Below are 17,568 nucleotides of genomic sequence, written 5' to 3' on the forward strand. Positions count from 1 at the left end.
CACCTAGGTGAGTATAAATGCTGATTTTTTTTTTTTTTTTTTTTTTTTTTTACGAAGTTCATACATCTTTTTAAAACCATTTTGTCAGCAGGATTACTGTGAATGTCCTTGGTGCTGCAAATAAGGATTATTTTCATAATGAATTCGTTGGCTGATTGTTTCGATTTAATGGGATAACCACCTCAATATCAAATCAACGTTTTTATTCAAAGAAAAGAAGGAATTATCTGCAACTGAGCTGCAGATATTTGTTTTTATACTCTAAAGGGCTAATTTGATGTTTTTAACACCTTAATGAAGGTGATACAAAAAGCATGCTGCTACCAAATATCTTGACAGCAGGAGGTGGTAGCTGGTATCAGGTTACCCATCTATGACAAGGCACTCTGCCTTGCATATTATTAAAGTCCTCTCTGAAAAACCATGCTTTACTTATTTTTTATAAGTAAAGCATGGTTTTTCAGAGAGGACTTTAATAATATGCAAGGCAGAGTGCCTTGTCATAGATGGGTAACCTGATACCAGCTACCACCTCCTGCTGTCAAGATATTTGGTAGCAGCATGCTTTTTGTATCACCTTCATTAAGGTGTTAAAAACATCAAATTAGCCCTTTAGAGTATAAAAACAAATATCTGCAGCTCAGTTGCAGATAATCACAACTATAAGGGCTTGACTCCAAGACACCCCTCAGGCATAGAAGTCGGGGACCAGCTAAGTCCTCTCCCTGAGGAAAACTTCCTGCCCTTGGGACAAGTAGGGCCCCTGAAGGAATATTTGTATTCCTAACCTTAGATGGTGGACTAGGACCAGCTCTGATGTTTTCCCACTCAGAATCGTTAGTATCATCCAGACACAACTGTTTCTTCTCAGGACTTTGCTTCTGGTGCTGGACCTTTTCCCTTTTCCTTGCATTACCATTGTGGAACACTCGGTTGACCTTTCCCCTAAAGGACCAAACACCTGCAACATTTTACCAGATCTGGTTTTGTGGGGCTTTAGCACTAAAGTCTACCCATCATCTGGGAGCATGGTTAACCACTTGCCGACCGCCTCCTGTACATATATGTCAGCAGTTTGAAGATGGATATCTCTGTAACGGCAGCTGCTGCCACAACCTAGATATCCATTTTTTCAGGAGCCGGTCGTGTTTATGATAATGATGGTCTCTACGGCGGATTCGCCGCGAGATCAGCGTTTATCAGCATCGGGAGAGAACGCCCCCTCCCGCCGCTCTCCCGCTCCCTTGGCAGGAGGGGTGGGCCCTCTCCCGCCGCCGATAACGCTGATCTCGCAGCGAATCCGCTGCAGACACCACCATGGGATGTTTACATTCCTTGTAATAGGAATAAAAGTGACTAAATTTTTTATTTAACGGTGAAAAAATTATTACAATTAAGTAAAATAAGGGAAAAATAAGTTTTAAAGCACCCCATCCCGACAAGCTCACGCACAGAAGCGAACGCATACGGGCGTAGCACCCACATGTGAAAACTGTGGTCAAACCACGCATGTGAGGTATCACTGCGATCGTTAATGAGAGCAATAATTTTAGCCCTAGACCTCCTCTGTAACTCAAAACATGCAACATGTAGAATTTTTTTTTAAACGTTGCCTATGGAGACTTTTAAGGGTAAAAGTTTGACGCCATTCCACAAGCGGGTGCAATTTTGAAGTGTGACATGTTGGGTATCAATTTAAAAAAAATTTGGGCTAACTTTACTGTTGTCGTCTTAATTTTTTTTAATAAAAAAATAAATAAATTTTTTTCCCCAAAAAAGCGTGCTTGTAAGACTGCTGCGCAAATACAGTGTGAAAAAAAGTATTGCAATGACCGCCAGTTTATTCTCTAGGGTGTTAGAAAAAAAAAAACAATTATAGACCCCTTTCACACGGGGCGGATCAGTAATGATCCGCCCCGTGATGATCCGCTCGCTCAGCGGGGATCGCTCCGTTGTCCCCGCTGAGCCGGCGGCGGACAGGGCGGTCTCCGCACACTGTGCAGGGACCGCCCTGTCAGCTCTCCGCTCTCCTCTATGGGGATCGGACGAGCACGGACCGTCTGTCCGTGTTCATCCGATCCGCTCTGCAGACGGTTAGAAAAATAGGATTTTCCTCCGTCTGCAGAATCGGACAGTAGCGGAGGCGGACGAAATCGGGGGTTTGCGGATGTTCATCCGCAGACACCCGCTATCCCATAGGGATGAATGTATGTCCATATTTCATCCGCAAACGGATGGATGAAATACGGACATATCGTCCGCATGTGTAAAAGGGGCCATAATGTTTGGGGGTTCTAAGTAATTTTGTAGCAAAAAAAACTGTTTTAAACATATAAACACCAAAATCTCAAAACGAGGCTAGTCTTTAGGCTCCATGCACACCGAAGCTCAAAAAAGCTTATTCTGGATGCCAGATTTCTGGCAGAAACCGCTGGTTGAAAAATTTGCTTTTAACAGCGTTTTGCACTAGTGTTTGAACTTTTTTTTTTAGTGTTTATGGGCGTTTTTAATAAAAAATACACGGAGGACACTCCAAAAATCACACAATGCATTCCAAACTCCCACAATGCATTGAAAAAATAAAATGGCGAATGCTAATTAATGCGTGTTTATGAGAGAGTATTGGCGTTTGGCATTTTTTTGGTGGTGAAAAAAGGCACTTTGAACGCAAATTTCTGGCGTTCAGAACAAAGCCCATAAACTCCACTGCTCATTAAAGCTAAAAAACCTCCATGTGCATGGACACATAGGCTAACATGGAGTGGCGTTTATGGGCTTTTATAAAAAAAAAAAAAAATGCCCAAACTGCAGTTTGAGCTCCAGTGTGCATGGAGCCTTAAAGAGGAAGTAAACCCTGATGAGTTTACTTCCTCTTTCATTCCCTGCAAAGGCAAAGCATAATGGACTACTATGCATCGCATAGTAGCCCATTATGTGTCACTTACCTGACACAGGAGCCAGCGAAGTCGCCGCTGTCCCCTGTAGTCCGCCGCATCCATCTTGCTGGTGGCGTCTCGCAGCTCCGCCGCTGTCATTCGGGGGAGCCGCAATGACGTCACTCCCGCGCATGCGCACGGGAGCCGACACGCGCGGCAGATCCATTGTTGGAAATGCCGCGCTCAGTGCGCCTGCGCGCCGCTGTCTACGGCGCATGCGCCGTAGACAGCGGTGCCTGTCTTCAGGCAAATATCTCCTAAACCGTATAGGTTTAGGAGATATTTCTTGGCCCTACAGGTAAGCCTTAATCTAGGCTTACCTGTAGATCAAAGTGGTTTGTAAGGGTTTACAACCACTTTAAGTGGTTAACCAGCTTAGTTTCTCACTGTGAAGGTCCACAGCATTAAACCCTTGCCATTAGACAGGGAGTTTCCCCTTTCTACTCCATAGCAGGGATAAGTGTCTCTCTGCCCCATTGTCTTTGTTGTGGGTCTAGTTCCTAAGCAGCCTATTGTGTCTGTTTCTATGGACCAGGTAGTTTCTGCCTTGATCACTCTCCAAGGTGCTGTTAAGGCCTGTTCAGCTCATGACTGGGGGTTTACATATTTTTCTCTGAGACTGCCTTCTGGGGTTCCAGAAAAGGTGGTTCCTTCTACTTTGTGGGACCTTGCGTAGGGCAATTCATCCATTTTGGACTCCATTGGACATCATCTAGGTGCTGCTGTTTTTTTCACTAGTCAGAAGAAATAGGAGTCTTCTGTACATCAGGGGAGTCAGGTTTCTGTGCTGGATAACACCATGAATCTCAGTCTCGCTTGCACTGACCATTTTAAGAGCAATCCCTTGCAAACCAGTCCTCACCTAGTATTATCTGGCTAAGGAGGGGAGCTTTGAGCATCTAATTGAGCCTCCGTCCTTGTGAGGCAGGTGAACATTTAGGAGTGGAGGGCCACAGTCCTCTCTGGTTTTTCAGCAGGCAGAAAACACTCTTCACTTTCAGAGCATACGGGCTGCATGACACTAAACTGGAATGCCTTGGTGACTTTGAGGGAACTATCCCACCTGGGGTGAGGTCCTCTTTCCTTGGGAACAGCCTCTTCTTTTAAACACCCTCCCTTGTTTGGCCTCCAATAAGGCGATATTCACTATGCCGATAATATCCCTGTTTATTGCTCCTTGGATGCATCTGAGCAATCGGGACCATTCCTAAACCTTTCAATTTCTAGTGAAGGCAGTCTGATGGGTTATCCCCACCTGTCCACACATCTATGTAAACCTTTTCTTACAAAAAAAAAAATGAAATTTTCCTTCTCTCCCATCATGTGTCTGTTGGAGCTACTGCTGCCTATACTCTCTCTCTTAAGGCTATGCCTACACCCTTCCAGGTGTTTTTCTTTGACTTTGTATTTTCCACATGCAAGAATCCCTTCCTTACATATTCCTTCAGCATAACATACTTGTCTATTCCTGATCCATAAGATTGTTTGAGTTTCTTGTGGGCGCAATTCATTTGACCCCCTTGAAACTGTTTTATTGTAAGACAATTCAACCTAATGGTGTGATGGGGAACTTCATGCCAAGTTTTCATCTCGTTCTTTATTCTGAACACCCTTCTGCCTCATTCTAATTACAATATGTCAATTTGTAGCCTGTAGATCCTGGTCGACTTTGTACATCCTCTCCCTATCTCCTTAGATCTTACATCTCCTGTGTAACTTTTATCTGAAGATTGCCCCTCCTTGTCAATGGGAATCCTGTTTTTCCTGGCCAGGTCCTCACCTAAACCATAACCAGAACTGTTTCCTATACAGGCCCTATTCTGATTAAAGGGTTCCCCCTGGATGGCATGGCCTTTCATTCCCCCCCCCCTCACCTTAGGGGCCGGGCCTACTAATTACACCTCTCTGCAGTAGGCCTTAATTTTTATTTTTTTTCTGCTTAGTCAGGGATCTGTGGTCCTGCCAATTTTTTGTTTTTGCATTTTTTTTTTGTTTTTTAAGCAATTTTTTTTTTTTTTTTTTTGGACTTTTTCCTGTGAGCTCTACAATAAGCGGCCGGACTGGGTGATGGGCTGGACACTAAGATCCAGTGGCCTCCTCAATCTGGCCAGCGAGCCATGCAGACCGCAGCTATGTGCTAGGTCGGCCGTGACATAACACCACTGAACAGGGGAAGACCCTGTGAGTTAAACATCTCACAAGGTCGCATACAACCGGGTCTCGGCCTGTGTTGCAGTGTTCCTCATGGCCGACAGCCCCCCCACTTCGAATGGTGAAGAGGACCTGTCTGGGAGCCTTACCCACACACTCCCTGTAGTAGTAGTAAGGGGCCCCATCCTCTCCTTCCCTGGAGTGGTGTGGGATGTAGTTACTCCCTGGGGTGGTCAGTCCCTCTGGGGTTCTTCTCCACATCCCCCCCCTCCCCGAGTGAGGCCCAGGCCTCTGGCTTAGGTGCTTCGGACACTCTGTCCAACACCGCCCCCTCCAGGATTGTCACTATTGGGGAGAGGAGGATACACCTTGGCACCTGATGGTTGGATGACTTGGCATTGCAGTGGCCCTCCGCAAATTTAGGCCGTGGCTTTGCGGCCTACTGAGCACTCGCGGCGGGGGACCGAAAATTTAGGCCGCCGCTTTCTGTTGCGGGCATCCGCCCTCCTTTCTTGGCTCTATCCTGGTCCGGTCCCCCCCACGGACCTGTGCACACGCAGTGGGCAGCTGAAAATTTAAACCTCGGCTTTTGCAGCCTATCCAGAGGGGCAGCGCTGTGGGGGACGGAGGGCGACCCACTTTTGGAGGGGGGGGGGGGTGGTTTTTAAGTGGGACCTCCATAGGTGCCCCCTGTGAGGGGCCCAGTGGTGTCCCCTGTGTGGGGCATCCTACTCCTGAAGGGTGCGATATAATCCTATGGTTCTGTATAAGGAAGCGCTGTGTCTGTCAACGAACTCTGATGAAACTGATTTTACGGTAAGTCAAAAAACCTATTTTTTTCTTAGTAAAGCTCAACAATACCTGCTGTTTGCGAGCCCCCCCCCCCCCCCCCCCCCAATAAATTAAAGTAGCACGAAAGGCAAATATTTTCTTTTCATTTTAGATTGTATAACCCTGTCGAGTTTTTGTTTGCCATATGTGTCCTGTTGAGGTGATTTCCTCTCACTTCCTGTCTCAAAGCTAAAACGGGAAGTGAGAGGAAATCCCTTGAAAGTGAGATCCCTGGCTGTGACCAGGGTCAGCAGAACTTGTGTCCTCATTGGAGTTTTTCTCTATTACAGTTCTTGGGACAACCCAAAATATGGGATATTTATTTATTATTATTTTTTTACGCTTTTATTTTTGGTGATAACGGGAAACAGTATAAATAGAGGGTAAATATTTTTAACGGGGACACAGACCATAATAAAAGTCTGTCAGCTGTTGTGTTCCATCTCCACTCTGTCCAAAACTTACATAAAGTTTTTGCCTTTTAGTTCTACCTTGTGTTTCTGATGACTTACATTGTTTGTTTTTAATTTTGTAGATTGTGTTTTAGTATTGACAAAATATTTCATAGTTCAGGAGCCATATAGTCATTGACCTGAACAAAAACTGTCACAATGGATGAATTATTAAAGCGTTAACCCCCCCCCCCCCCCCCCCAAAAAAAAAAACTAAGATCCTGCTCCTTTTAAAGCATGTTATATAGCACAGTGCTGTGTCATTTGGCCCTCTGAATCGCCTGTAATATCTGGCTGATCCTGGCAGTTTCTATCTTTCCCCTGTAACCTGACCACTCTATATCGGGGGGCTGCTGAGCCCTGACATCGTGGTCAGAGTACGTGCCTCCGTCATCCACTGCTATCTGCAGCTCTCCTCTGTCCCTCCCTTCCCTGCCTGCCCGCTCTCACTAGAGCTGCTCTGCTCCTCTCCCTGCTGCTTCAAAACATCTGATCCTTTACATCATCCGCTTTTTGATTAAAAAGAAAAGCTGTATCCTAGTGCCTGGGCTTTATTTAACCACTACAATACAGGGCACTTTCACCCCCTTCCTTCCCAGCCCAATTTTCAGCTTTCAGCGCTCTAGCGCTTTCAGTGACAATTGCGCGGTCATGCTACACTGTACCCAAATGAAATTGTTATCATTTTGTTCGCACAAATAGAGCTTTATTTTGGTGTTATTTATTCACGACTCCGTTTTTTTTTTTTTTTTTGCGATATAAGCGCAAAAAAAAGCGGAAATTTGGAAAAAAAACAATATTTTCTTTTTTCTATTTGAAAAGAAATCCAATAAAATCAAATTTTGTCATAAATTTAAGCCAAAATGTATTCTGCTACACGTTTTTGGTAAAAAAAATTCCGTTAAGTGTATAATAATTGGTTTGTGTGATCACGGACATATGTACGCAAATGATCATGTACATATGTGTGCAGGTGATCACGTACATATGTGTGCAGATAATCATTGGGACATGTGATTTTAGTGGGACATATGTGGGGGACATGTTTTTATTATTAGGGACATGTGTTTTTATTATTTGGGGACATGTATGTTTTGGGGACATGTGTGTTTTGGGGACATATGTGGGGACTGTGTGTGTACTGTGTGGTGTGTTGTGTGTTTACACTACACTGATGATCAGTGAGTAAAAAGCTGTAAAAAGCAGCCCATACTCACTGATCATCAGCCGGCTGCAGCGTTCTGCTCTCCTCTCCTCAGCGGTGACTTCCGTGTGAGGAGAGGAGAGCCGATTGCCTAGCAACCGGCTGTTTGTTTACATCACATGACGGTCGTGATTGGACACCGCCGTCATGTGATCAGGAGGGCCAATCACAGAGCCCTCCTGCCGATCTGAGATGTGCAGTGTCCGGGTGACACGAGCACATCGGGGATCGCGCTGCTGCGCGGGCACGCGCGCGATCCCGCTACTCCTGAAGGACGTTCCTGAACGTCCTATCAGAAGTAGACGGCTCCCACCCAGCCGTATATATGCATTGGCCGGGTGGGAAGTGGTTAAAAAAAAAAAAAAAAAAAAAAAAAAGCTGATTTCTACCTGTTTTAACAGCATCTCCCAGCTTTCAAGTGACTCCAGGCTCTCTCTCCTCTCCCCTCCGGCTGACATCAGCAAAGGGAATCTCGGCCGCGCCCGCTGGAGATATCAGACTGGGAGAGCAGAGTCATGTGATCGCTGGGAGATGCAATTAAAACTGGTAGAAATCTGTTTTTTATTTATATATATTTTTTTTTAAGTAAAGCGATGAAACTAAGATGAGGCTTTTTGTCTGACAGAGGGGATGATATAAAGATGAGATGTTGGCTTAAACACTTTAAGGTCAGTGGGGAGCATTAATGATGATGCTGGTCTGCTTCGGTGAAGATTGCATGTATATATTAATGAGGATCAGCAAACGGATTCCTCTGTCCCATATTAGGGCCAGTTCACACCACATGCAGTCCAGTGCGTGTGTTTTTTTTTTTTTTTTTTTTTTTTTCTGCAACAAAAACGCATGGAAAGTTGGTTACCTGGTTTTCAGTGGCATAGTTCCAGTAGTTCATAAAACCAGTGCTTGCAGTTCCATCGTGTTCTGGAAAATAAAATGCATACCGCATTTTTCCTGCACTGACTGTACTGGAAAGCTGTAAAACGCGTTAAAACGCACATGTCCTTTAATAAGGGCCAGTTCACACCACATGCAGTCCAGTGCGTTTTTTTTTTTTTTTTTTCCTACATCAAAAACATGGAAAGTAGGTTCTATGATTTCCAATAGCATAGTTCACACCAATGCTTGCAGTTCCAGTGCATTCCAGTTCCAGAAAAATTTAGAACTTCATGCAATTTTCCTTTACTGGACTTACTGGAATGCTGTAAAAAGCATCACAAATGCACTGGAACGCATGTCCTTATTTAAGGTTAAGAAAAAAAGGGGGGGGGGGGGGTTAAAATGCACTGGACTGAATCTGGAATTTATCAAGAACGCGTTAAACGAGCATACAGAAAAGTATCTGGAACGCATCCGGACTGTTTCTATGGTGTGAACTGGCCCTAAGGTTTGCTGACCTGCCAATAACTGCAGATCAGTTTGCTTATCCCTGATCCCACAACTTAGGAGCTAGCAATAGTCTTGAGGGCATTGGCCATCTGGCTCTTGGAACTTGTCCAGCCTTGATGTCTTGTATTCTTTATAATGTATGAAAAAAACATGCATTAGGATTTTTTCTTGCTCTCTAACATTTGCACATTTTCTGGCCTTGTTTTCCAGATGGTGTTTTGGCCAGTGCCGAAATCTTCATCATGTTGATTTGTCTGGATGTGAGAAAATTACAGACCTAGCCTTGGAAAGACTGTCCATTGCTCTAGGCATCCTACCATCGTACAAGAAAGGCATGCTGAAATGTCGCCAGAACAGTAAAAATTCTAAAACCTGGGGAAGCCGAGACATGAGTCAGAGGATGAGGACTAGTAATGTTCAGTGTATTGGTGGCCAGTGTGTATTACTTTATGGAGGGGATTACACCACTTCACCTGTGTGGATCCTGGATTCTGAGCGCCTGGCTGACATTGAAGATGCAGCAGACTGGAAGTATAAACACAATGGACTCTGTGTTTTGGACTTGCCATCCAGTCGTAATTGTTTTAATAGCGGTTGCTGCTTCAGGAAGCAGATACCTGGATTAAGGACTAGTGTCAGCTGGCAGCAGCAGTACTACTCCAGTGGTTATACTAATTGTGGCCATTCGTTCTGCTCAGCTGGTGCTAAGCTAAGGACTATACAAGCTCTCCCGGAGTCCTCTGCACTGTGCAAAGTAGAAAAAAGGACTCCTCAGTCAGAGGTCAGAGACTCATACTCTGGGAGTGCAGAAACTGAATCTAGTGCTGCACGAGTTTTACAATTTCTCAGTCTTTCTGGATGTCATCAGATCACAGACAGTGGTCTCAGGTGGGTGATTTCAAGTTTTTTTTCTATTTATATAATCTTTAATTTACTTTAAAATTTTAAGCCATAGGAAACAGTGGACAGAAAAGGATAAGGTGAAAGGGAAGGCAGAATTCATCAAGGACAAATACTGAGATCAGTAGCGCAATAAATCAGTACACTATAACGAGCCCGTCCCTGTCCTAGATTTTCGATCTAAGGGCTCCCATAATCAAAAAAGTTAATTGGCTGATGGGATATGACTAAACTAAGAACACCAATTCTAGTTCTGTATCTGGTTCTGAACCAGATTCAGGTTCCAGTTCACCTGAACAAGTTGCCCAAATGTAGGATCTGCTAAGGTTAGCAAAGCAATATCTAGGCTAGAAGAAACGGGCCTGTCCAGAGGTATGATTCCACTGAGGCCTAGATTCAGTTGAAGCGCTCACGAGTTCCCTTGAATGTGGCCACCATTCCTCTTCTTCCATGATCTCCGTCACCTTCCCAAACCAGTCCAGCTCATTCGGAACTCGCGGTCTCTTCCAATGAATTGGTATAAGGTGCTTTGCGTCATTGAGGAGGCGAGGGAGAGCACTCCGTTTATAGTGAGAGTGGGGGATATGGGGGGGGTGAAGAAAAAAGTGCTTTGGGGAAAAGATTTCACATCTTTTTTAAAGTGACTTTTGTATAGAAATGTTGGAATTTAGACAGCCACATATGCAGCACACTGTTACTCTTGAATTCCAGGTACATAGAAAGACGCAAATTAAAGCGGCTCTAAATTAATTTATAGGTAATTGTGTTTTTCTCTTATATTCACCGACTGACACGGCTTCTCTCTTTAGACCATTGGGTTGTTATGGTACCTTCATTACTGTTGAGTACCTTCAGGAGAGGACTAGGCATTACATGTTAACATGTAATAATTAAACTAGAACTTTCTAGTGCTGCCCAAAGGGCGATCCCTTAGGTAACCCCTCAGCATGCTACTGCAGCCTCAGTTTTATTTTGCCTAGTGAAGAAGGACCTAGGAACCCTGACGGGCCCATCGGTCCGTGGATTTTTCTGCAGAAGCTTTGCTTTTTTTGCAAGTTAAATGATCCTGTGATCTGCTATCAACAGCCAGCTGGGCGACAGACTTGATACCCTTAGCCTTGTAGTCTCCCAGCCTGGCCAGTGAGCGCGTGCAGGTCGAAGCTACGTGCTAGGCTGGCCACGACATGCTTCAGGGGTGGTCGGTGAATGTAAATGCCCCGGGGCACACATATGACCGGGCTACTGATGTCTGCGTCAGTGTGCCGGGCCAGCAGCCACCCCGTACTGATCTGAGTGGGTCTGTGATGGAATGTCTCCCAGCTCTTCAGGACTGGTAAGTACAGCTCTCCCTGCCTCGGTGGGGCTGAGCAGCTAGACATTCCCTGGGAGGTCGATTTGGGGGTCCCTCACCTCCCTCTCCTATCCCTGTCCCTATCTTCCCTCCCCCTCCCTGTGGGGGATGCTGCATGTGGCTGCTGAGTGGTGTGTGTGTGTGTGTGTGTGTCTCTCTACAGGGGCTCTCCGGGGGGGGGGGGGGGGTGGGGGGGGTGCGGCTCACCTGTGGGGGTGCTGCGCTGGCTGGCTGTGTGTGTGTGTGTGTTTGTTTTTTTTTGTTTTTTTTTTTTTATTTCCCTGGAGGTGCCTGTGAGGCTGTCTGTGATCTCTGCAGCGCTGATCACCGCCATTTTCTATCACTGTCCCTCATGGTTTTTCAGTGTCAGCGCCCATCTTAGGTATGGGCAAGGGACAGCATGCTCTTCTTTTTCTCAGCGGCCATTTTCCCTATGGTTTTGTCCTTTCTACTGGACGCCCGGCAGTCATTTTCTCAAAGCCTGAGCATGTTTTTTCAGCATTCTCCAGAGACAGCATGTGTCCCTGTAGTCCGGCGGCCTTTTTACCAGTGCTTTATGCCCTTATGCTGGACGCTTGGCAGCCATTTTCTTTGAGCCTGAGCACATTGCAGAGTGGTTTCAGCGCCATAAGCAGCAGCTTTGAATGAATCCCTCTGCACCTGGGAGCTGTCAGAACACGGGCACTACTTGCTGGACAGCGCATGTCAGGGTGGTGAGTCCTGCGAGAAGAGCCCCTCAGCCAGCAGCAGTAAGGAAGGGTGGGACCATCACTGTCCTAAGTCCCCAACAGGTGGCAAACAGGGTTGGGTCAGCATGGCTTAAGAAACTGGTGTTTCTTCCCCTGAAATCCAGGCAATTGCAACCAGTTCGCCTGCGGAATGCGCAGTGCCCCAGGACGCTTTGTCGGTGGTTCTCAATTCGTTTGTTGCCAAGATGGAGGCGGTGCGTGGGCGCAAGGTGCTATAAAGCGCCCCCTGCCCTCCGGGGATAGCTCTGATGCAGACTCGGGCCCTGCTGAGGCTGGTGACCTCTGCTCTGTCATTTCAGGCGACGCTGACCAGGACCGTTCGGACAGTGAGGATGAGTCCCCGTCTGGGTCCGTGCGCGATAAAGCGCTTGTTGGAGCACTTATCACAGCTGAGCGTGATACCTTGAAAATTAGGAGCCAGCAGATCACTCGGCTGATGTAGCGGTCCCTTTTGGGTCCCGTAAGCCAGCCCGTTCACCGAGGTGTTTCCGTATCTGACTTATTTTGTCAAGTTCATTTACGAGGAATGGGGTCGACCGCAACTGACCTTTTCTGTCCCCAAATATATGGCGCTGCGTTACCCCTTTGAGGAAAGCCTTCTTAAGAAGTGGCCGGCTCCTCCGGTCGTGGACCCCCCAGTATCCAGGTTAAACAAAGTAACCACGATCCCGGTAGAGGGGACTTTCATTTTAAGGATCCCACGGACAGGAAGGCTGAGGCAGTGGCTCGTTCCTTGTTTACGGTTGTGGGGTCAACCATGCGACCAGTACTGGCATCCGCACTTGTGTCGCATACACTGAGTGGGCAAAACTGTTGCACTGCGAATTGGGAGAACAGGCTTCTCCTGTCTGCATGGAACTAGCAGACCAACTAGTACAGGCCTTAAGTACATTTGTGACGCGGCCCTGGATACCCTCCCTCTGTTATCCAGGGCTTCAGTGTCAGCAGTGGTACTGAGGCACCTGATTTGGTTAAAATGCTGGTCAGCTGACCGGGCATCCAAAAAAGCCCTGACGGATCTACCCTTCCTTGGCGACCGGCTCTTTGGAGCCTCTTTGGATGACATTATTAAAAATGCCACAGGTGGTAAGAGTACACTACTCCCACAGGCCAGCAAAGCTAAGGAGCCACGCCGTAGGCAAGGGCCCTCATTTTCCACTCACAAATGGCTTTCTTCTGCCCGGAGCTTCGGGCAAACGTCCCCAGCCCGACGGGATGACTTAGAAAGGACAAAAGTGCCCCTGGAACCGCAAGCCTAACAAGCCTGCGGGCAAAAGTGCTACCGCATGAAGCTTTGCCCCCACCCGCAACTCGGGGGGTGGGTCGTCTTCAGGAGTTTTCAGCCTGGTGTACCTCTCGGCTGTCTGACCAATGGGCATGCGATCTGATTTCCTCCGGCTACAAGATGGAGTTCCTCTCTTGGCCGCAAAACCGATTCTTCCCCTCCAGCATACCCTTACGCCCGGCACGCCGGGAGGCCCTCTTGGGGGCGGTAAGGGACCTGCTGAATCGTGGGGTGATAGTACCTGTTCCGGAATCGGAACGTTTCCAGGGGTTCTACTCAAACTGTTTGGACGTACCCCTTGCTTCTTGGGAACTACAATCTTGGACCTAATATCCCTCAATTACTTTGTAAAAGTGCAAAGGTTCAGAATGGAATCAGTTCGCTCAGTAGTTGCTGCACTCCATCAAGGGGTCGTCAATGGGCATATACCCATATGCCTTCGGCATCAGGTTTCTGCGATTTGCAGTTGGGGAAGCCCACTACCAGTTTGTGGCTCTTCCCTTTGGTTTGGCATCAGCCCCCCGAGTCTTTACCAAGGTATTTGCTCCTGTTTTGCCGTTGCCGCAACCACGCAGGATCGCGATCGTGGGTTACCTAGGTGATCTCCTCCTGTGAGCATCTTCCGCCTCAGAGTTGTAGGAGGATGCGGAGATCACCGTGCAGACCTTGCAGGAATTTGGGTGGCTGTTGAACCTAAGAAGTCGTTGATTTACATTCGGAGTACCTAGGCTTACTGCTAAACTCCATGGAAGCGCGAGTGTGTTTCTCCCTTCAGACAAGCTGCAGACTCTGAGTCGCAGTAAAACTGCTGAAGGAGATTTTGACAAAGTGGGACAAATCTCCGTTGTCCCTGGATCGGCAGATTCAGATGAGCCAGTTAGTCAGGGATTCCCTGATCTGGTGGCTGAGGTCCTTCAGTCCGGGAAGTCGTTCCTTCCAAAGGACGCCAGCCTATCCGGCTGGGGTGGAGTAATTGGAAGTTCAGTCGACTCAGGGCCTCTGGTCGACGGAGGAATCCAAGTTGCCGATCAATCTGCTCGATGTGAGAGCGATCAGGCTATGCCTCTCTGTGTGGTCGATGAGATTGCGAGGGCGACTGATCAGGATCCAGTCAGACACGGCTGTGGCATACGTCAATCACCAAGGAGGAATGAGAAGCTCGGCCGCCGCACGGGAGGTCACTCACATACTTTGGTGGGCAGAGCGAGATGTACCGGCCCCGTCGGCCATTTACCTCCCGGGAGTTGAGAACTGGCAGGCGGACTAACTAAGTCGCCAGATGCTGGACCCAGGAGACTGGGTGTTGCATCCAGAGGTGTTCAGGCTACTGTGCCTGCGGTGGGGCACACCAGACGTGGATCTTCTGGCCTCCCGTCTCAATGGGAAGGTGCCGAGATTCGTGTAAGAGACGCTGGTGGTTCCATGGGATCAGTACCAGCTGGTCTATGCCTTTCCTCCACTAAAACTGTTATCACGTCTGCGTCGCAGAGTGGAAGCCGAGGGGATCCCAGTATTACTGATTGCCCCAAATTGGCCCCAGCGTACTTGGTATGCAGACCTAGTGTGCCTGGTGGCAGACGCTCCCTGGCTACTGCCGTTGCGAGAGGACCTTCTGTCTCAAGGTCTGATTCTCCATCTTGCCTTACTATCGCTGGCTTTAACGACATGACTATTGAGAGCCAGGTGTTAAGGAACCAGGGTCTTTCGGACTCGGTGATCCCAACTATGCTGAGAGCACGGAAATCTTCTTGGAAGATATATCATCGTACCTGGAAGGCCTACTTCTCCGTTTGAGGAGAAAGGAGGATGGCCTCCGCGCTCCTTTTCTGTATCCAAGATCCGGCTGTTTTTACAGCAAGGTGTAGACCAGAAATTGGGTTTAAGCACCATTAAGATACAAATATCAGCTTTGGTTGTCTCTTTTCAGTGACCCCTGGCGTCTCACTCTCTAGTGAGCACTTTTGTTCAAGGGGTCCGACATGTAGTTCCTCCGGTGCGTCCACAGTTACAGACCCCGTGGAGGTATCGGCGCTTCAGAAACCGCCATTTGAATATATCAGAGAGATTACCCTGTTGACTCTTTCCCAGAAAGTGGTCTTTCTAGTGGCCATCACTCGGCCAGGAGGGTTTCAGAACTGGCGGCCTTGACTTGCAAGCCACCCTATCTGGTTATCCACAGGATAGGGTGGTGTTGCGTCCGCAACCTTCTTTTCTGTCAAAGGTGTTTTCGGCGTTTCACATCAATGAAGACATTGTATTACCATCTCTGTGTCCTAAGCTGAGGTGGCTCTCCATTCCCTGGACGTGGTTCGGGCTCTGTGGGGTATTTGTCTGTCACGGCTCCCTTCCGGAAGTCAGACTCCTTGTTTGTTTTGGTGGCTGGTCCGAAAAAAGGCATTGCGGTCTCATTGGCCACCTTTTCCAGGTGGATTAGACAGATTGTTGTACAGATCTACGCCTTGAAGGGGCAGGTGCCCCCTTTCCGGTCACGGCCCACACTACAAGGACAGTCGAACGTCTTGGGGCCTTCCGACATCAAGCGTCTGTCTCTCAAGTGTGTAAAGCGGCTACTTGGTCGTCTATTCACACTTTTACAAAATTATACAAGGTAGATGTCAGTGCATCAGCTGATGCCTGTTTTAGCCGCAAAGTTTTGTATAATTGCAATTGCAAATACAATTTTTTTTTTCCTGTTTTTTTTGGGTAAAAAACGCAGTACCTTCTTTTTTTTTTTTTTTTTTTTTTTTAACCACTTAAGGACCGCCGTATTGCCATTGTACGTCATCACAATGGCACAGGCAGGCACAAGCACGTACATGTACGTGCCTGCCTTCCAGCGGGTGGGGGGGGCCGATCGGACCCCCTCCCGCTGGATACGGCGGTCCGGTTCGCTTCAGGAGCGATCCGAGATGAGGGGATGGCCGTTGGTTTCTGGCCATCCCCTCTCGATCGCTCCTGGCCAATGAGAAGCTTCCTCCCACAGTGTATTGTATACACAGGCAGGGAGAAAGTGATGTCATTCTCCTCGGGCGGTCTTTTTGACCGGACTACAAGGAGAAGACTAAGTAAGTGTGCACCAACACTACACTGACATGTAGGTGCACACAAATCCCTCCCCCCCAGTCACAGTGTCACTGATTGCAGTGATCATTTATTTACTGATCACTGCATTCAGTGTCAGTTGTAACAGTAAAAACTGTCAGGGCAGTTAGTGTTAGGTCCAGGGTAGCCCCCTACCACCCCCCAATAAAGCTTTAACCCCCTGATTGCCCCCAGAGTTAACCCTTTCACCCCCTTTTGCCAGTGTCACTAAGCGATCATTTTTCTGATCGCTGCATTAGTGTCGCTAGGTAGCTAGTTTATTTTATTTTTTTATTTTTTTTAGGTTCACCGCCAGGTTTTTATAGCGTTAGGTACCCCCATATACTACCCAATAATGGTTTTAACCCCCTGATTGCCCCTAGTTAACCCTTTCACCAGCGATCACGGTATAAGTGTCACTGGTGACGCTGGTTAGCCAGTTAGTTATTTAGGTTCCCCGTCAGGTTTTTATATAGCGCCAGGCACCCCCATATACTACCTAATAAAAATTTGAACCCCCTTAACCCTTTCACCAGTGATCACCGTATAAGTGTTACGGGTGACTCTGGTTAGTTTGCTTTTTATAGCATCAGGGCACCCACCATTTATTACCCAATAAAGGTTTAACCCCCTGATCACCCGGGGGTGATATCAATTAGGTTTTAGGGTCAGGGTCTGCGTCGCCCCAGGCAGCGCTAGGTTAGTGCCAGTACTGCTAACACCCACACGCAAAGCATAAACCTCCCGTAGTGGTATAGAATCTGAACAGATCAATATCTGATCAGATCTATACTAGCATCCCCAGCAGTTTAGGGTTCCAAAAAAACGCATTGTTAGCGGGATCAGCCCAGATACCTGCTGCCACCTGCGTTTTGCCCCTCTGCCCAGCCCACCCAAGTGCAGTATCGATCGATCACTGTCACTTACAAAATACTAAACACATAACTGCAGCGATCACAGAGTCAGGCCTGATCCCTGCGATCGCTAACAGTTTTTTTGGTAGCATTTTATATTTAAATCCGGAAGGCAGTGCTTGGTTTTCGGGGTCCCGTACGTGGCTAGGCTCCCAAAAAGTCCCCCACATGTGGTATCCCTGTACTCGGGAGAAGCAGCAGAATTTATTTTGGGGTGTAATTTGACTTATGCCCATAGCATGTGTGAGCAATATATCATATCATTTAGTGACAACTTTTTGCAAAAAAAAAAAAAAAAAAAAAAAGTAAAATTCCTGCAACTTGTGGC

General features: G+C 47.3%; 1 protein-coding gene across 1 annotated transcript in view; it reads left to right on the forward strand.

The window, feature by feature from the left end:
• The window catches only part of FBXL5 (F-box and leucine rich repeat protein 5), an 82,700-nt gene that overhangs the window by 52,448 nt on the left and 12,684 nt on the right, over positions 1-17,568 (forward strand). Inside the window, exon 9 of the mRNA XM_077477756.1 lies at positions 9,171-9,848. Within this exon, the coding sequence (XP_077333882.1) occupies positions 9,171-9,848 (678 nt within the window). The remainder of the gene's footprint in view (positions 1-9,170; positions 9,849-17,568) is intronic.

This window comes from Lithobates pipiens, unplaced genomic scaffold (genome assembly GCF_037356315.1).
Source record: "Lithobates pipiens isolate NorthernLeopardFrog02 unplaced genomic scaffold, aLitPip1_a1.2 Scaffold_13, whole genome shotgun sequence".
Lineage (NCBI taxonomy): Eukaryota > Metazoa > Chordata > Amphibia > Anura > Ranidae > Lithobates > Lithobates pipiens.